This window comes from Sturnira hondurensis, unplaced genomic scaffold, assembly GCF_014824575.4.
Source record: "Sturnira hondurensis isolate 20B ecotype Veracruz unplaced genomic scaffold, ASM1482457v3 Scaffold0003801, whole genome shotgun sequence".
Classification (NCBI taxonomy): domain Eukaryota; kingdom Metazoa; phylum Chordata; class Mammalia; order Chiroptera; family Phyllostomidae; genus Sturnira; species Sturnira hondurensis.
In genome coordinates, this window is record NW_028076432.1 from 8,127,329 (window position 1) to 8,148,954 (window position 21,626).

Consider the following 21,626-nt stretch of genomic DNA (forward strand, 5'->3'; position numbering starts at 1 on the left):
GGACTTTTCTCCTGAACTCCCGAGGCACAACCAACTACCTACTTGACATCTGCTCATAATTGTCTTCTAGATTTTAACATCACAGTAGTCCCCCACTTATCCATGGTTTTGCTTTCTGTGGTTGCAGTGACCTGCCACTAATCACTGTCCAAAACCATCAAATGGAAAATTCCAGAAATAAACAACTTGTAAGTTTTAATTTGCACGCCATCCTGAGTATTGTTGAAATCTCACACGGTCCCCACCCCATATGCTGGGACGTGATGCACCACAGTGTTCGGTGTGTCCACAGTGTGTACCCTACCACCCATTAGTCACTTAGTAGCTGCCTTGGTTATCAGATGATTGTTGTGGTATCACAGTGCTTGTGCTCAAGTAACACTTACAGTAGCCTAACCCCACATCACAATGCCTATGTCATCTACTTCATTTCTTCAACTTCTCAGGTAGACCTTGTATCTTCTCACATCATCACCACAAGAAGCATCAGTACAGTACAAGATATATGAGATGGACCACATCACATAACTTTCAGTATGGCAAATATCATTATGAATGTTCTATTTTATTATTAGTTATTGCTGTTAATCTTGTACCATACCTGTTGTGTAAATTAAACTATCATAGTTATGCATTAGAGGAAAAAAGACTGATATGTGTGGTTCAGTGCTATCCGCAGTTTCAGGCAACCAGTGGGGGTTTGAAACACACCCTCTGAAGAGAGGAGAGGGCTACTCTATACAAAACTGAGTCGTGGACATCTCCCCACTGACTCCTTCACATCCCAGAACCCCTACCTCAGAAAGTGTTGACTCTATTATTCTGGTTGTGCAGGCTGAAAACTGGTGCCATTCGAAAATCCTATCATTATCTCCTTATCCTCAACCAAATTGTCAGGAAATCCTCTGTGCTCTATGTCCAAAAATGCATGTAGAGTTTGACTACTTCCCACCATTCCTCCTTCTTAGATAGTGCAATAGAGTCTGAGCTGATCTGTTTCCAACCCTCCCCGGTATAACTCAGACTCAACCTAACTGCCACCATGATTGTTTAAATTGTATCACATCTCTGATCAGACCCAATGTCTTCTCATCTGACTCCGGGCAAAACCTGAAGTTGTTCCAATGCACTAAAGAGTCAACACAACCTCGCCACCTCCCTGACCTCATCTTTATTTTTCTATTAAAGCCCCACTGTCAGTGCTCACCACAGAGCACTGCACATGCTACATCCTGGACCATTCCCCTCCCAGGAATCTATATGCTGAATAGTGTCCCTCTTCAAATCTGAAGTTCAAAAAATAAAACACCCTCATGGTGAACCTTCCCTGATCGCATGTCTAAAATTGCCCTCCTTTCTTTGAACTGCCCCCCCAAACACCACCCATATATGCCATACGAGCTCTAGACTTCTTCCCTTCTTTAACTTCCCCTTAGCACTTAGCTCATCTGACTAACTATATATTGCATGTATTTATCATTTTGTTACCTGCCTCATCCATTTCACTGCAAGCTCCAAGGAGCAGGAATTTTATGTTTTATCAATTGGTAGAGTCCTGGAGTGTACTCCTAAAACAGTGCCTGTCGCACAGAGGTGAAGTGCTCAATCATGACTGAAGAATGAATGGGTCAAACTGTAAACTAAGGAGTTGGATCATAAGATGGCTTTGAAGTACTATTCAAATACAATTTTTCTGTGTTTCCCTGCACTGAAGGAGGAGACACAAGGATATGATAATTTGGAGGGTAAGTATGGGTTTCTCTTCCTGTGGTAACACTAGACCTTTTTAGACTCTGATAATTTGACTTTTCTCCTCATGTCTGCCCTCCTTTACAGAAGTCTGAAACACGAAATCTTAAACTTACAACCAAATGAGTGAGAAGATGATAATTCTGTCTCCAAAGGAACTCTTCCTTTCAAAGGAACTCATTTGGGGACAGCGGCCCCCAATGAGCCTCTTGAGATAGTATTAAAAAGTGGGATTTACACACTAGGTTTCAGAAACTTTATATGGGTAATGCTGGGCACCTCGTTGCCGATGCGGTCACACTTTGTTTTCGGAACCCTGGGAAACGTGAAAGGTAAAATGCGTGCTCTGCGGTTCTCAGAGATTGGGCCTGCCCTGGAAAATTCAAAGTGACCAAGAGTTATCTCAACAGAGAACTTCCTTCCTCGGGAGCAACTTCTGACAGGCAAAATTATTCTCACAAGATGACTTTACTCCATTTAGTTCAAGGAAATGGATTTACAACTCCTGATTTTTCTGTCATTGACTTTTTCTAAAACATTCCTAGGGCAACCTAATCACTTCAGAACATCCCTGGACTCGTCAGGCTAACCTAGTTTTTAAACCCTGCCCCAACATGTTAGGTCAGCGAACAGGCTGCCGAAGAGCAGCTGCTGCTGCTTCTGACTTATGTCTAATGGGATATTGATTTTCCCCCAATCCCTGCAGGCTCCCCAAGGAATCAATAACTCACTCGTCAGTGAAGCAGACAGAGATGAAACAGAAGACCTTGGGAGAGCAGGGCTGTCACCCACAAATCTAAGGGTGTTTCAAAGATGGCAAACAAGACACATTGAAGAAGGTAAAGGACCACAAAACCAAGGACAAACAAAATCAATACTGAGAAATATGAAGTAATACAGAGAGGAAGAAGTCAAGCATGTCTTAGTAACAAAACCCCTCCTGAACCAAGGAAGCAACTCTTCGCAAAGGGTTCTGACAATGGTCCTGACAGAGACGGAGCCAAGGCTTTTTTTTTTTTCTTTTAAAAGTGCAGGCTGAGATAGAAAGCACCGGGTAGATACAACCAGTCCTGGGTTTAAAATCCTAGTTCCGACACTCCCTAGTTGTGACTTTCAATAAGTTTCTTAGCCTGCTGTGCTTTATTCTCCACTTATCCTCATGATAAAATGAAGATAAAATAATACTACTTTGAAAACATAATAAATTAAACAATACACTGACTAAGATTGAGTCAGAAATAAAGTAGACAATCAACAAACAGTCAAAGGGCATGGATACCTTCTAGTTAAGTGTGGCAGACCGAGGAAAATAGGTTTATTTGTTTCTTACCAAAACTTAAAGAATTGTTTCAAAGAAACAGAGTATTTAAAATAGACTCTCAAGAATGAAAGTAATGAGAAAATTTGTGCATCAGCATTCAAGAGATTTCAACACCTTTTTAGAAATCTGAAAGTAATAGAGAATAATAGTGGATTTACTAGCATGTACACAGCATGGTTGCAGGGTGTGTGAAGGGAGACATGGACACTAAGAGAGCTCGGTAATTCCCACAGAATCCAAGACTCATGGACTGAGAGTGGCTGAAACCAGGAGGACTGGTTCAAGGTCGGAATGGGGAAGGTCAACCAGAGCCCTTCCCTAGTCTTCCCTGTAGAATACTAGCAGCTAGTCATCTATACCCTTAAGCAAAACCTGGTTTGTCCTCTGGAAAAACAAAAGGGGGAAAAAAACTTGAGAATCAAGAGACAGTGAAAAATTCTCCTATGTAGGTGGCGTGAGACTGAAAAATGTGTCGATGAAAAGCCTGCCAATATGGCAGCTAAACCCCCACGCACCTCCTCACAGAACTCTGACAATCTTCCCCACTATTGGGACAAAAGATTTCTGTAGAAAGAAAAACCCTCCAATAGCTGACATTTGGGAGTCCCCAGCAATTACCAACCGAAAGTGAAATCCACTAATCGACGATCAACACAGCCACTAACCAAAAAGCCTACTAAACACACAGAGCTTAGTGTATGTTTTTGGTGGTCCAGCTAATAGAAATGAATGTTCTACCAAGGATCATCAGATGTTTAAGGGGAACAACCTACATACGAACTGTAAAAATAACTCTAATGAAACATCTAATGCAAGAGACAAAAAGTACTTTAGAAGACTAATTAGTATTTTCACAAATACAAGCGATTACATTCTTAACTAACACTGGGATGCTATGAAAAAAGAATCATCAAAATAGGAAAGCTCTTCAAATTTAAAATTATGATTGCTGAAATTAAAATGATAATAACAGATTGGGAAGTGACTCAAAGAAATGTAAAAAATGGAATAAAAATGACAAAGTGCTAAAAATATCAGGGGGAAAAAGGCATAGTAGGTGCACAGACTTAATTCAGGAAGTTGCACTAAGCCAGGAGCTTCATAAAGAAAGAACAAAGAAAATAAAGGGGAAAAAATTCTCAAAGGAGTGATATTTCTCAGAACATAAGCCGAAAGGGTTTATAGAGGGCACCGAACAAAGGTTCACATAGAGCACAGGACTTCGGAATTTCAGATCACCAGGGGTAAAGAGATGATCAAACGTTAAGAAGCTGCCTTTCTCTCAGGCAAAGGTAACAGCTTCTTCTTCTAGTGCTCTCACAGAGAGGTCAGCAGCTTTTATGGAATTTCATACTATATTATAATTATTCGTTTATGTCGCATTTCTTCCAAGAGCCTGGGAACATCTCAGTGGGGGGAAACTGCACCCTTTATCATCAGTGTTCCAATGCTTAGCAGGGTGGTGGCCTCAATACAACCTGAATAATAGGAGTTATTCAAGGAATACTTCAGGAATGAATGATGGATGAATGACTAAATGAGTGAGTGAATTAATGAACAAAAAGTGTAACCCCATGCCTTTTAACCAGAGTACTTATGAAAATCACCAAAAAACTGTTCTCCAAAATCGCACACTCTATTCCCCTACAGGTGTCCCCAAGAGTAGGGACGAGAGGCTTGTGGAGGACGAGTAACTGTTTAGAAGGCTGCATGGTGTGGGTGTCCGGGTGGATGTGGCATCTCCGAACCAGAGGATTTGGTTTGCAGAAAGGCTGATGACGTCAGTTTCAGACATGTGGGGTCTGGAGGGTTGTTAGAATGATATCCAGGTAGATATCCAGGTAGAGATCCAGAGAAATATGGAAATTGGAAATCTGAGAAAGAAGTCATGGCTAGTCATCCACGAGGAAAGCTGGCCCCAGAAGCAGAATCTGGTTGTAACCATTCCCTGGTCTGAGAACAGGAGACACAGTCTACCAGTGAAGACTAGGGACCCTATTCAGTCATGGTCTGTCCCCAGCTACACCCCGACAACGTTTCATTCCCAAAGGAACCAGGACTCTACCTGCTTTTTCCATCTGCCATCACCTACACTTTTCCATGTAGCTCATCTCTGCTTCAGATTGAGCTCAAGATAGAATAGAGCCCCAGGAGCATCCTCCATCCTCGAAATACAAAGAGACAGGCACATTGGCCTTTTTCCTTAAAAGGCTTTTACAGAAATAAATATAATGAGGAGATAGAAGAGAACGACATGAAATGCCTCCCCTCCTGCATACCAACCACACTGTGGCTATACCCTCTGAGAGCGCATTTCTATTTCCCTACAATGCCTTAGTCTCACTCGGACTTCATATTATTCAGTAAATATAAGCATAGACCTAGACAACCTCTTGAGAATTAATAAACGATAAAAATTTAAATGTTATAATTAATTTTTACTGATTCTTAAGCAAATGAGTAACTTGCGTTTAAGACCCTGGCACTTAAGCTATTCCGAACTTTAAGAAACGATTCCATTTTTCATGTAGCACATGAAGAATTTGTCAGAGCAATGATTCCAACAGTTGTACTACAGACTAGTGGGCATTACATAAAATGATCCTGACCAGCCCTCAGTTGGTTGGAGTGCCGTCCCTGGGTTGTGGCTTCAGTTCAAAGTCAGGGCATATACACCTAGGTGGTGAGTCCAGTCCCTGGTCCAGGCACATACTATCCCTGTTTCAGGTGTGTAAGGAAGGCAATCGATCGATGCTTCTCTCTCATTGATCAGTGTTTCTCTCTCTCCTGTCCTCTCCTGCTCCCCCTCTCTTTCGCTGTCTCTAAAAAGCCATGAAAAAATGTCCTCGGGTAAGAATAAAAAAAGTTTTTCTTAATGATCATGACTCTGAAACATTTCCTTTCATTGATGCCTCCTAACTCTGCTGATTTTAGATCTCAGTTTGGGTCCTTACTTTTACGTCCCTAAGTTCAGCCAGCTCTAATCAGGCCAGCCAAAAATACAGGGTCAAATGTGCTGTGGCCAGAGAAGTCAGTGCAGGCATATCATACAACTCATCTAAATTCTTCAGAAATGGACACCTCAAGCCTGGAATACCTATTTCCCTAATGCCTGGACTATCTATTCCTCAAAAGGGAGTTTTAACAATAAGATATTTTAGGAACAAGAACTGGTGCCTAATAACAGGCTTTGAACTCAGAAAGGGCTCAATATACATCGTTCAGAGCCACAACATTCAATACAAATTGTGTTGCTGTAATGAATACACCAGTGACTGTCAAAAATTTTTCATGGTTTGACATTTGAAAAATGGGAACGATCAGAGATGGTCTAATACCCAGCTTAAAAATAAAGGAATTTCTAAAAAATGATGTTCTGTATTCAATCCATTAAACATGAATTAGAATAACCATCTACCCATACCCAAGTGTAATTATCTATGAATTTCCAGTTTGTATAAACACATTATGTTTCGAAGTGCATATTTTCTAGAAGCCTATAAAAAGAAATGATGTGTGATACTTCTCTTCAAGCAGCTTCCAGGAAACTAGCCACTTCTTAACTGCGGCATAGTTCAGCTTGCAGAGCAATTAAAAAATAATGATAATAATAATAAAAGCTCACTAAACTCAATAAGACACAGAAAACTTTCTCTCCACATGAAGATTCTAGGCCAGCATGTCCTAAATTTGTTCTACCGCTTTGCTGAGTGTTCTGTGTGGCCTAAAGCCTTTAGGAGCAGCTGTGCAGGAAGTCCTCTCTGAGAGGAGGTTGCAAAAATCCATTACGTGCATAACTGACCTTAATTCTAGAAATCCCACTGCCAACAGACATATCTTGGTTTCGAAATGTTAATATATGAAGCAGCAAAAGTATATTTTAAAAACCAAAATTTAGGGAGTAACCTCATAGAGCTTTAGGGGAGTCACCTACGTCTCAACTTTTTTCCTTTAACACAGTCATAAAAATAATGCCCACTTTGTAGGATCATGATAAGGATTAAATGAGTTCATACACATAAAAATCTCTGCACAAAGCTCACATACAGCAAACAGCAAGAAACAGCGCCACTGTTACCACCGGAGGTTTGCAATGCACACTCGAGTATCAGAGTCCCTAGAAGTTCTTCAGCAGAGCAAGCATTTAAGTCGGTTTTCTCAAATGCCTTTGAACATGTCTATTAATCCAGTTTCTCAGCTGTTAAATAGAGAAGCTGATGATGAAACAGTTTACTCAAGGACATGGGGTAGCTTGCAGCATTGTTCGGTAGTGTAGACAAACAGGCTCAGCCACCCTAAGCTTCTGGAAACTCAAACCCCACACAGGACAGGCCTGATGAGGGCACGGCTGCAGCCACCACTGAGCACCACTCGGGCTTGTCATCTGCAAACCTCCAAGAAACTCACCCGAATAGAACTGTTCCTGGGGCCAGCAGCCATTCTGTTTCTGTGTCAAGTACAAGACCCTGAAAACTCTGCTATCAAGGATGGAGGCCTGTTCTTTCACCCGGCTGCCTGGGGAAAAATGGACTTTGCACTGCACCTTCTTTCTCTGGTTGCTCACTTCTGAGTCAGTGTGATTGGTGGAATCTAGGCCATGAGCCTGTGCCCTAGCTGCAGAGGAGGCAAAGGAAGAAGGTTTCACGGGTTCTTCCGGGGGAGGTGAGCCTCCCGTGGCTAGGAGTTCCCCAAAGATAGCAAATGTGTCTAACAGTTGCTGGAAAGCCTAAACACATGAAAGATATCTGCTATCCTGTGAAACACCCACTCTCCCCCCTGAAAAACTAACTTTCAAGGGAGAACACTATCGGATGTACTCCTTCTCTCTGTGAGACCCGCATCAACATTCTTCTGTTCAGCTTCAGGGAAAAGACGCAAATGGAGTGGAGTCTAATGTAAGAGAGTTATTCCTAGGACACCCACTGATCTTAAAACATTCTGAAAAGAGGGTGGGCCTAAAATGTCACTGTAAGTAGGACAGAAATGGCCACAGAAATCTGCCAGGAGGAGGGCCGGGGTGGAGCGATAGGAAGAAAGGATACTGGAGTTCTTTATGTGGGTTTGGCCTCTGTCACTACAAGTGGACAGATAACACTTGCTCCATTACTTCCTGTCGACATTGGTGTTTTCCAGGTGACCTGTTTCTGAACACAGCCACAGACAAATAACTGTACCACAAGAGCAGGATGGAGCACCTGGGAAAGAGCTGGGATACAGAAACAGACCCTTGCTCCAAGTGCAGCTGCTATGTTCCTCGGGGCCACGTACAGATGGGGACACCCAGACCAGCAGGTGGTCTGTGGGGACCGATAGTGCAGATGTTAATGATGATGATGGTGTGTGTGAGTGTGTAATCAGACATAACACATCCAGGGATTCCACGTATATTAGCTAACTTCCTAAAGGTGGGTCGCTATGGTCATAGAGTGAGTATAAAAGGAGCAAGTGGTGGGGATGACAGCAATGAGCCCCAAGAATGGACCAGGTGCCCATGCTGGTGTAGCTCAGTGGGTTGAGCTCAGGCCTGCGAACCAAACAACCATGGTTCGATTCCCAGTCAGGGTGCATGCCTGGGTTGCAGGCCAGTTCCCAGCAGAGGACACACAAGAGGCAACCATACATTGATATTTCTCTCCCTTTCTCTTCCCTTCCCATCTAAAGATAAATAAATAAAATCTAAAAAAAAAAAAGAAGAATGGACCTATTGGTCAGCAGCTAGCAGAGTCCCGTCAGCCACTGAGATGGGCCCAGAAGACAGGAATCACAGCTTTGTGGGTGTGGTCACAAAGGCAGGGCAGGGCCCTCATTCTAAAGGGACAAATTTACCAAAGTATATTGTAAAGACTGGGCTTGGGCACAGGAATGCATAAAATAGCCATTAGTACAGCTCAGATGTGATGTGGACAGTGTGAGGTATTGGAGCTCCTGATCAATAGACTGAGCATATACATTTTAATTACAAACCAGGAATAACAGCAGGCATAAACTAAGAGTGTTCCAGGAAAATGGACATGTGATCCCCCCAAGTATACATTATCTAGCCCTAGTGAATACACAGGTTGAATTCAAGTAAACACAATTGATGGGAAGAATGAGGGTGGTTGAAAAACAAAGAAAATCTGCCTTAGGAGAGACTATACTTCTAGTCTTTCATTTTTTTTTTTAATTTTATTTTTAGAGAGGGTAAGGAAAGGAGAAAGAGAGGGAGGGAAACATCAATGTGTGGTTGCCTCTCGCACTTCCCCTACTGGGGACCTGGCCCACAACCCAGGCGTGTGCCCTGACTGGGAGTAGAATGGCAACCCTTGGTTCACAGGTCAGTACTCAATCTGCTGAGCCACAGCGGCCAGGGTTCCTTTGGTTTTGGTATTTGAAAATAAATAGTTGATGAAAAAACCAAGAGATGCTAGCACATATTTAACTTTCATATTTTCTCTCTTAATTCACTGCCAGAAGCTACCCATGATTATTCCAGCAACAACAGCACAAGGCATGCAAACTCTATGAAGTTACTCCGGGAGACTGAAGAGCAAGGTCAGTGAGCCTGGGTGGTGGGCTGAGTGGCAGGATGGAGGCTGGTTTCAATGACAAACCCCTCTACCACCCTGCAGGCTCCAGCTCCAGAGGTGGCACAGCTGATACCCACAGGATTTCTGCCTTTAGTGCATGAGAAATTTCTTAGACAGAAAGAAGGAAATCAGATGTGTATCACCAGACTGATGATGACGTCACTCCAGAGAACTCTAATTGTTAGTAGATTCACTTTCTAAGAGAATGATCTCTATGGGAAATCTTCTTGATCCCAAATGTAATCAAAGAAGGAATCGGTAGCTGTCTCCAAAGGCTGCCATCTTAGCTTCAGGCTGACAGTTTGATCTGGGCCTCTATTTTGTGAATGCAGTAACATTATCCTCAGAAAGTAAACAGAGCTTCATCTGATACTTTAAGAAAAACCTTTTGAACAGTATGACGCTCCAGCAGGTCAATGCTGCAGTATTATTTCTGAGCTTCTAGGTGTGGACTTTGAATACTAACCTGGCACCAAGAAGCCCTTTTCTCTAGTGAGCTACGCAGAAGGGCCATTTCAGAGGCAGTACGTGGAAGAAGGAGAAATGCTGAATGCGGGCACTACCTTTAACAATGAGGCTTTGTACCCTCTTGGTTATACTGAGTGCACTTCAGCTTGTGAAATCCCCTCCATCTCTCTCTGTAAAAAGTTTCTCATCAAAGTTTACATGTGCAGGGATTTAGAGGATTATATAAATCCAGAATGTAAGGTCAGCGGGGCCTTAAGTTAATGAACTTCATGCCCCTAGGCAGAGTTCAGCTAGGCAGTGGCCAGGCAGGAATGTCGGAGTGGGCAGAGAGATGTCCCAAAAGGCCTTGGTCCCACAAGCAATGTCAGCTCCCCCCACAAATTCATAGGCTTCTCCCTGTCTTTTTTATTTTCCTTGCTAGCACTTATTCACTATCCAGCACCCCATGTTTTTACTTACGTTGTGTTGTTGTTATTATCATACATGAAATCAGGATTATGTGTTGTGTAAATATCTCTATTCTTAGCATCTGCTATGTAACACTTGTGCAATAATATTTGTTGAATGAATAAATGATGGAAGAGTCCCCTCTCCATACAAATGTAAGTCATTCAATCTAGTTTCCCCCTCCAATATAAAGTAACCAATTGAGAAAAAGAGTTCTCCAAAATCCACTTTTGGGCTGAAAAGGGACTCTGTTGAAAGAAAGGAACAGGTGGGTGACATGGAGTAAAAGTGAGGGTGGGGATAAGAGACAGGAATTGTTTTAAAAGCCAGACAAACATCCAAGAATCAAGACTGTAAAAAATGCAGTATTTCTTAAATTTCTGTAACTTACTCACATCTGTGAGTTTTGCTCTGCCTCTGTCTTTACAACAATAAATTCTTTAAACAACCCCCCCCAAAAAGTTTAGTGACATCAGGAAGAATGATAGGATAGCTACCTTGTCTTAAATAAAAGGATGGACCCTAAGAAACAGAAGGACAAGGAACTTTAAGGGGAAAGTAAGGGAAAATAAAGGGGAAAAGTTCACTGAGACACCAAGAAGGAAGACGAGGCACTGAGAAGTAATTTCTGAACACAAGGCCCTCTTAGAGACAGCCCAGAGAGAAGGTAGGGACCGAGACCTTCCATGAAATGGTAGAAACAAAAATAATTCCAACTGGGACAGACAGCGTCAGCACAACCTGCTTACTCCTCTTCATCATCTCTTGACCCAAGCAGTTGCTTAATCCTGCCGGTGTTTCCACTTCAGTGATATTCCCACATCACGTTTCCTTTCAATCCCTAAAGCCATTTGCTTAATTCAAAGGCTTGCCATTTTCCCATAGGAATGCAGTAATTACCATGCTTCTGTGTCCAGGTTTACCCACATGCAACCCATCCTTCCCTGGTTCTCAGGGCGAATCTGGCCATTCTACTCTCGAGCAAAACACCAGTCTGAGGCTCCCCCTCAGCCTATCAGAAAGGTGTCCACTCAAGTTGTATTTTCAAACCATTCTCTAATGTTCATAATAAGGCCTAAGTGTAAATTCCCCATGAGAAATTGTACAGAGACAATGCCTATCTGATTGACAGCTGAACCTCAAACAACTAGCCCAGTGCCTGTGTTCCACAAGTATTTAATACCTGCTCCACAAATAAATAAAAGTGGAACAGTCATAATATAAAACTGTAGAATGAAACCCTAATAAGGGAAAACACAGACATGCATACAGAAAATATCAGAAAAATACAGCAAAACATTTATTTATATTTTATTTATGCATTTTTTAACTTTCAAAATTACCAGGAAAGTGATCTTTTTCTCTGATATTGAGATGCAAAAATACTGTCCACACACAAAAAAGGGATTTGAGCAAAAGTCATTTACCTGACAAATCAGAAAGCAGCGTGGGGTATAATGGGAGATATAATACCCTCACCACCCACATCCGACTCTTCGTTCCGGCCCTGACCACGCCCCACTTCCCTGCTACCCCTCGGCCACCCAAGAGAGTGAGCAGTGCCAAGCCACATAATAGTCTTCATATTTCTCTTTGTCATCTACTTTCTCACTCCACTATCCAAGTATTCCCAATGCCACAGTCTGTGTTCTTGTCATCTCTTCATTTCCAGAGCAAAGCATAATTCCTGGCATGGAAGAACTTAGCATATGCTGATGGAGCAAGTTAATTAACACATGAATAAGGCAGAACTACTGACTGTGCGACCCATTCAATTCATTTAGTCTAAAATCATACTTACCTAATGGGGTTGTTCTCAGGACTAATGAGAAGATGTGTGTAAAACATACCTGACACCTAAGCACTCAATAAACAAACATTTATCAACTATTACCACCAGGATGACGTACAAGATGCTTGGCTCCCTGAGGCACAATCATCTTAAATTGTGGATGACAAGTTCTTGCTCTGCCCATCTGACCTGCTGAGGTGAGAAAGAGCTTACAGCAGTTTGGGAACTACAAATCACTAGCCAGACACATATTATTATCATTATGATGATGATGAGGATGATTATATGCCTTTTCCTTTGTGAGTCTTGCCTACAATAAGTTTACCACTGAAGGTCACATTACCTTTGCTGATGTTTCAAACCATCCGACGAAACCGTGCTCCCTGCAGAACTCGTCCATCTTGAGGCCATTATTCACGAGCACATCCTTCCCCTGGTCACATTTGTTGGCCAACAAAACAACAGAAACTGGTTTTCCATTAGGGAGACTTAACTTTGAGTCCAAGTCATTTTTCCACTTTGTCACTGCTTCAAAGGTAGCTGGCCTGGTGACATCAAAGACAATGAATGCACCCATGGCTTCTCGGTAATAGACCCTTGTCATGTTTCCAAATCTTTCTTGACCTATCACCAAAGAAAAATAGAAATCAAAACTTACTGCAGTTCTGCACCAACACACGGCAATGTTATGAGGCCTCCAGTGTGAGCTGTGCTTCACTGCTTCTCTTTGAGGAATGAACTAAATATGCAATCACGCAGCTTTGTTCCTGCTATTGGAGTCGAGAGAGGATTCATTCATTTGACAAGTATTTATTGACACCTGGGGATACCATTTGATGTCCTAGAACTGTGCTAATACAGGATGCCCCTAGCCACATATGGCTACTCAAGTTTAAATTAAATAAAACTGATTAAAATTTAAAATCCAGTTCTTCAGTCACACTCTCGAGCTACATTTTAAGTGTTAGTAACCACATGTGGCTACTGGCTACAGTTTGACACAACTCCAATTCAGAACATTCCTGTTATCACAGGATGTTCTGTTGGACAACACTGCTCTCAGTGCATGCGATACAACAAAAAAATGTAAAAACCCCTGCCATCGTGGAGATTACATTTGGGTGGTGTGATATAATGATAAACATCATAAATACCTAATCATAATAATGTAATAGTTAAAAATACATTCATAGTCAATTCTAATTAAAGGTAGCGGTAATAGCTAGCATTTATTGTATGTTTACTAACCATCAGAAATGTGATTTACATAAATGATCACAAAGGTACAATTATCATCCCCACTTTAAAGTGAGAAAATTGAGACTTAGTGAGGCTAAGTAACCTGTCCAAATTGTACAGATCAATTAACTTTAGAAATCAGAATTCAAAAGTGAGCTTTTTCATCCAGAGCCCATAGTCATTTCCCAACACTGAATATTCTCAACTAATAAACCATAGTCCTATACTAGCTCTCCTCCAGGTTTCCATATCAGGAGTGTCCCGTTCAACTCAATTAAATAGATAACAGATATTTATGCGTTGGTGCCAGTCTCTGAGTGACATGCTAGGACAAGATCAGTGAACTAGGTGACCTCTACCCTCAAGGAGTCTATTATCTATTGTATAAGAAAAGCCCTCTGTCAGAGAGAGAGAGAAAGAGAGAGAGAGAGAGAGAGAGAAATCAGAAGGAGAGATAGGAAAAGGAAGAACAAAAGAAGGAAGGTAATTAATTAATTAATTAATTAGAAAGTTGGTGTTTTTTAGACTGATCATCTGGAATCATTTTTGCTCTGATTCTTAATTTTCTACACTTGATTTTAGCCAAAAGGCCAAGTAGCGATGATTCTTAATTTTCTAAGTGAATATTTGCAAGTTTATTACACACTCTAAGTTTAGCCTTCCTCATTGGTAAAATGCCAATTATAATACATACCTCAAAAGGTTGTCATAAGAATGAAATGAATTAATCTGTGTAAAGCACCCAGTACAGTACCTTATAACAACCTGGTACTTAAGTTTTCCCTCCCTTTCTCCAGCATGTTAAAATTTACAAAAGCCAATATGATATACAGTAAAATCATAGCTCCAGCCCAGGGTTTATAACAAAAAATTATAGGTATTTCAACTGAATAACAGAAATCAACAAAACCCTATTGCTTGTCACTCTATCCACTAGTAGTTGCTGAAGACAGGGTTTAATGAAAACTGGGTTTATATTTTCCAAACCAAAAAGCTCCAGAAATATATGATAAGACAAAGCCCTTTTATTCTTACTTGAGAATTTATGTTCAGTCTTATAAAGTTACATAAATTTTTTTAAGTTAGGTAGCTATTCAATAAGTCAACTTATTTTTTTAATATTTATTTATTTATCTTTAGAGGGGAAGGGAAGGAGAGAGGAAGAGAAACATCAATGTATGGTTGCTTCTCCTGCATCCCCTGCTGGGAACTCGCCCTTGCTGGGAACTGACCTGCAACCCAGGCATGTGCCCTGACTGGGAATCGAACCTCGATCGTCTGGTTCGCAGGCTCGTGCTCAATCCACTGAGCTACACCAGCCAGGGCTTCAATAAGTCAACTTATTGAATAAATAAATTGACTTATTGAATAAATAAGTTGACTTATGGAATAAGTCTTAGAATAAAATGCTGAAAGTGGCATGTATCTAAGAACACACAGATTAACACACCTCTAAGAACAGTTTACACTTAAGTTGGAGCTCAAGGTTTTGTGATGATGAGTTTTAATTCAAGTTACCAAACTTTCTTGTAGCTTGTTATGTTCACATTGGCATTAGCACAAATTGTAAGTGAAAACAGAAGGCTTACCTTCCTCACAGGTAAGCCTGTGCGTTCGGGTCTGACTAGATAGAGCATTTTCATCAGAACCACCAGCTCATGACGATCCTACAACATGTCTTATGTGGGCTATAACACAATAGCATTTTTAAAATTTTATTTTCCTAGTCATCCAGTCAATGAAAGAAAGGGTTATAATACTCCTCATATGATACATAACCCAAAGGTAAACTTTCCTTTTCCCAAGATAAGTTTTAAATTTCTTTTCTGTTTTCTTTTCTCTTTTTTTCTTTTCTTCCTTCCTTCCTTTTTTTTCTTGTTCTTTTTTTTTTTTTTAATTTCTGATGCAAAACAGTGATCTCCATTGACAAAACCCAGAGTGGCCATGACATTTCAGGAACACTGGGGAAAAAAGCTGCCCTGTGTGATCATTCAGGACTCTGAAGGCCTCTAGGCTTTGTAAGGATGTCTTATGATCCCTTTCAGGGGGCTAATCAGATAAAGGGCAAAGTCACGCATTACTTAGTAATCTACTTGTCCAGAGGTCTTCATAGCCGAGTAAGGCAGCCCTCAAAGAGAAAGATTTTACATTTTAAATATGTGGCAAAGGGTCCTTTTCAAAACCATACAAAAAAAAGCAATATATAGAGGTTGAACACATTCATAGGAATCCAAAAAAAATGTGTATGTATGTTTGAGTTTGTGAGAATATGTGCGTCGGGTAAGAAACAAGGAGAGTAAGTGTGTTTCTAGAAAGAAAAGACCTTTGTTTGTTGAGGTCACTGGGCCAATAGACTTGGAAAGTTTGTATCTTTGGTGTTCCAGAGAGAGGTCACGTTCAGACCAGGGCATGTCTGGTACTCACATTTTATTCTTCCTATCCTGTCAGCTGACAGCCCTATCTGCTGTTTCTTATTAAAATAATGAGAACCATATGATTTTTAGTGAGTGCCTACATATGGGCAAACTAGAGACCTGATATATTTATCATAGGTAATTTACTATTAATAAAGAAGAAATAAACCATAGACCAAAAATCACCCTTGAGGCTAGATCACTCATTTAACACACATTTATTGAGTAGCGAATATGGTCTAGGCCCTGTGTTTTGTGCTGCAAATGCATATAGTCTTTTGTCCTCGAGAGACTTCTAAGCTAAGAAGCGCCACACTGGATACATGCACTGGAAACAATCCTACGTGGACGCCTGCTTCCTTTTAGTCTCTGAACACACAGCCCTGTGGATGTGGCTCATAATTCAGCTCCCAGTTTCAAGGGGTATTAAGTGGCAATCGACTGAATCATAATAAAATACAATGGCTGCAGACACAATCTGTATAACCTCACTGCAGAAGTACTAACTTGCCCTGACCAGCACGGCCCAGCTGGTTGAGAGTGAACCTGCAAAGCAAAGGGTTGCCTGTTCAATTCCTGGTCAGGGCACATGCCTGGTTGCAGTCATGGTCCCCAGTTGGGATGTGGACAAGAGGCAACTGATTGATGGATGTTTCTCTCCCTCTGTCTCTCCCTTGCCCTCTCTCTAATAATAAATAAATAAAATCTTTAAAAAAAAATGAAGTCACTAACTTAATGGGTCAGAAAACATGGGTCTTAATTTTAATCACTAGTCAGCCTTAGACAAACCCATTTCTCTCCCTGAGATCCAGTTTTCTTTTCTGTAAAGTGAAGTTGTTCTGACCTATCTCTAAGGTTTCTTTCTGCTTTTGTGCCTCCTAGCCCTATGATATCACCATTAAATCAACACTTGGCTCTCTGTCTCAATTGCCTGGAATTTATACTTTTGGTGTCATGAAATTGGTTAAAAATATACACAAGCAATAAGGCCATATATCATTAAATATGCAACAATAATGCATATTTAATGATATATTTACTTGGCATTTAGTACTATATAGATGCTCTCAGTATACATAACCAAGCAGTGAATCCTCTCAACAGGCATAAACACAACTAGAGGAAATGTGTTCAGTTTTCTATTAACCAACTAGTTTTGTAACCTCAGATTTGCCACTTTACTATTCCGAGCCTCAGTTTCCTCATTGGTAAAATAGGAAAACTGGATTGGATACCCCAAACTAAATTCATCACTGACTCTGGCAACCCCCTCTAATAGACCTTCCCAATGGGCAGGCATCCAAATCTCCACCTCGTATTCCTCCTGTGTCCCCCACTCTGGTTCACAACATCACCTTCCACACCTCCACCCAGAGTGGTACCTTCAAGTCATCTTCAGACTCCTTCTTCATGGCCATACCTAATGGGTCTTCAACATCCTACCAACACTTCTATTTCACACATGGCTCTTGATCTGTCCCCTCCTCTCCATCTGAATTGCCAAAGCTCCATCCAAGCCCTCACTGCTTTTCCTCTGGACCCTGACAGCATCCTAATGGGGCTCTCGGCATCTCAGTTCTCCCCACCCCCACTCTCCCTTAGTATAATATCGACACAGATGCAGGTTGCAGACAGTTGCCACGCTGGCAGCTGGGGAACTCCCCTGATGGTATATCTCTGAAGGAAGTGAAATGACTCCCTTGAAGAGATATCCGCACACCCACGTTCACTGCAACATTACTGACAACAGCAAAGACACGGAACAACCTAAGTGTCCATCAACAGATGAATGAATAAAGAAAATGTGATGTGTACATACACACACATGAGTGCACACACCAGATTATTACTCAGACATAAAAAAAAAGAAGAAAATCTTGCTTTTTGTGACAATATGGGCAAAAGCTATGAGAGCATGCTAGGAAAATAAGTAAGGCAGATAAAGAAAAGTACTGTATGATATCTTATATGTGGAACCTAAAAAAATCAAAATCATAGAAACAGAGACTAGAATGGTGGTTGCCAGGTGCTAGGGGTGGGGAAACAGAGATGTTGGTCAAGGGCACAAAGTTCTAGTTATAAGATAAATGAGTTCTGGAGCGCTAACGTATAGCATGGTGACTATGGTTAACAATATTGCCTTATATACTTGAAAGTTCCTAAGAGAGTATATCTTAAATGTTCTCATTACACACCAAAAACTGACAATTACATGAGATGATGGAGGTGTTAACTCTATAGTGGTCATCATTTTGCAATATGTAAGTATATCAAACCATCACACTGAAGGCCCTAGATTTATACAATATTATTTGTCAATTATATGTCAGTAGAGCTGGGAAAAAGAAGAAATCATGTGAGATATTTGATACATTCTTCAAAGAATCTCATTGTGTTGGCTTTGTGTGGGGCCCAAATCTTTGGGGGTTTTTTAAGCACTCCCTAGGTGAAGTCTTAGAACCCTATTTGTATCCAAATCTACTTTCAAAATGTAAATATTATCATTATGCTCTGCTGTTATAGCCCTTCAATGACTCGCACATGCTTAAAAAACAGACTTCATTACTGACACTACACATAAGGGGTCTTTGGCTCCAAACACCTTTCCAAACTCTTCCCCTGCCACTTCCAGGAAAGGGCGCAGGGCTGAACCACAAATGGATTGGTTTTGGTTCCAAAAACACATCTTGCATTACTCCCTGGATTTCCTGGGTTTTGCATCTCTGTTCCCGCAGCCTAAATTCCCTCCTCATTTCTCCTCTCTTTCTGTTCAATGAAATTCTATGCATCCTCTAATTGAGCTCTGAAATGTCACACATTTCTGCCACTTTCTCCGTCCTGCCAGCTGGAACTCGTGATTCCCTTTCTCACAACCCCACAGCATTTTCCTTCTTCTATACCATTCACACTTTTCATGAATGTATTCATGCTCTGGTTCCAAGTCTCCAATGCTGTAAAAAAAAAAAAAAAACCTGGAGAGAAGGTTAATCACGTTTTAATGTTGTAAATTCAAGGTCTATTTCTCCACTTTTCAGATATAGCAAGAGCTCAAGATACTATGGTAGAAATAAACAGAAATTAAGACTCCTTCTTCCTCTAACATAGAACATTTATCATGTACTCATGAACTAGAACCGCACATAAATGCACTTACTCTACATTCTACTTGAATTGCCAGTAAATAATCAAGAGAAGGTCAGTGATGGATAAAATTAACATTATTCTTACAGGGTTGTGTGCATATCTCTTGCAACAAATTTCAGACTGGAATGGCATGCTTTCATAATCATTCTCATCTTAAGAAATAATTCCTTGGAATCAATTTATTCCATTCCAAAGAATGTATGTTCTGAGGGTCATGACACAATCAGTGAAACTAAAAGTGCCACCGAGGTGTGGAGTAATGGTATAAGCAGGAAGATAAAGCCACCAGTAAATACAGATCCTGCACAAGAAACTGGGGGCGGGGGGAGGACAAACTATACAATGGACAGGATGATCAAACGGGCTTATAATGGCTTAAACCGGTTTTGAAGGCTCAGGGAGCCCCACAGACAAGGCTCAGAGTCAGACTAACTTCCTGGTGAGTGAGGTTTTCTCGTTTTTAAGAGCCCACCTGACTCTCTGGCAATGGCTCTGCAACTCTTTCATTTTCCTTCTTCACTTCTTGGCTCCACCAATCCACTGACAGAAAAATGCCAATCAATCACCTAGGGTTATATTCGGAAATTGACCTTGTGTATTCTATCCCTACAAAGTTACTCACTTCCCTCTAGCCAGAGCCAAGTTTCTGCAGCCCCTATGACAAACACTGCACTCTGTATACAGTAAGGGTTCAACTGTGTCTCCTTCCTGAGTGAAGAAATAACCTGTAATTCTTTGCCCCCTCCCAATGGATACCTGCAGACTGAACAGGTCTCTGAGAGTCATTCTCTACTGTGTCTCTTACATTCATCACTTTCTCTCCACTTCCACTGAAATCACTTCCATTAGGATTGCCTCAGCTCAGGTCACCTCATCCATTCATTTAACAAAACAAGTTTTGAATGCTTATTATTTTCCAAGCACCATTCTAGCAACTAGGGAAAAAAAGGGAATCCTTGCCCTTATAAAGCATACATTCCAGTGAAAAGAGGCAACAGTAAACAAAAAACTAAGTAAGGCATAAATAACAACACATTCTCTGTTGAAAAGTGCTATGGAGAGAAATTAAGCAGGAAAGGCAAAAGCGGTGTTTGGGCAAGGAGGGCAAAGTTCAGCAGCGTGGATAGTGATGACCCACTGAGAAGGAATCCTTTGAGCAAAAACCAAAAACTGGTAGAGGAGCAAGCCATATGGAGATTTAGGAGGGGAGGATTTTAGACAGAGGGGACAGCAAGTATGAAGGTACAGAGGCACTAGTGAGTCTGGCGAGTGTTTGGGGAACAGCAAGGAGACTGTCATGCGGTAAGGCAGATCGCAGGGACCAGACTGGAGACAGTTTGGGACCATTACACGGAGGCAGCCTTTTATTCTGGACAAGAGAGGAAAGCGCTGAAGGATTGTGAGCAGATGAGAAACACGAACTGACAGAAGTAAATGGCTGACGATCGCTGCTGCCTGAATGATTTACTGGAGCCAGGGTCAGAACTGCGGAAACAGTAACCCAAGCAAGAGATAATGGTTTGGGCCAAAGTGGTAGTGGTGAAGGTGGTGAAGGTGGTGAAGGTGGTGAAGGTGGTGAAGGTGGTGGTGAAGGTGGTGGTGAAGGTGGTGAAGGTGGTGAATGTGGTGAAGGTGGTGAATGTGGTGAATGTGGTGAAGGTGGTGAAGGTGGCGAAGGTGGTGAAGGTGGCAAAGGTGGTGGTGAAGGTGGTGAAGGTGGTGAATGTAGTGAAGGTGGTGAAGGTGGTGAAGGTTGGTTGTTTCTAGATATATTTGGAGATAGAGACATCAGATGGGATGTAGATTATAATAGGATTTGAGCATGATTTCCCAGACTGCCGGCCTGAATTATTGAAGTTATGGAGTTGCCAATTGCTGCGATGACAAAGATTTTGGGGGGTAAAGGTTTTGTGGAAGTGGACTGGGACTATGACATGTCAAGTTTGACATATCTGTTTGGCAGACATGTTGGGTAGGTGGTTGTGTATGCAAGGCTGAAGTTCTGGCGGTGGTCAAGTCTGAAATTTTACTTGTATTTTAATTTCTATACATGCCACTTTTGCCTTTGAAAGCCTGTTCTTGCCCGATCATTTTCCTAATTAAATACTTTCAGAGATCTACCACTGTCTACAGCAGCTGCCAAAAACTGAAGATTGGGCTGCTAACATGTTATGTGACTCACACGAGATTGAAAGCAACTTGAACTATTTCCTAAAAGTTGTAAATCAGAAGATGTCTCATAAAATGAAGATTGCAACATCTTGAAAACTCAGAACACAAAAGTCCAAGGTCCACATCAAATGGCTACTATTTAGGTATTAGTCCCTTTGATCTGACCAGTACCGAACATGCAATTTTTAAAAAAGATAAATTTTGCTGAGATGCTATGTCTTCTGTCTTATTATAAACCACAATAACACTGCCTTAAATTTGTGTATTTATATCAACTTTATAAAAATAAATCTAAGAAAAATATTTAGAGC

The 21,626-nt window shown here is 41.2% G+C and overlaps 1 protein-coding gene across 1 annotated transcript in view; it reads right to left on the reverse strand.

The window, feature by feature from the left end:
• The window catches only part of RAB38 (RAB38, member RAS oncogene family), a 51,494-nt gene that overhangs the window by 13,132 nt on the left and 16,736 nt on the right, over positions 1-21,626 (reverse strand). The window contains exon 2 of the mRNA XM_037042920.1: positions 12,690-12,970. Coding sequence (XP_036898815.1) covers positions 12,690-12,970 — 281 coding nt within the window. The remainder of the gene's footprint in view (positions 1-12,689; positions 12,971-21,626) is intronic.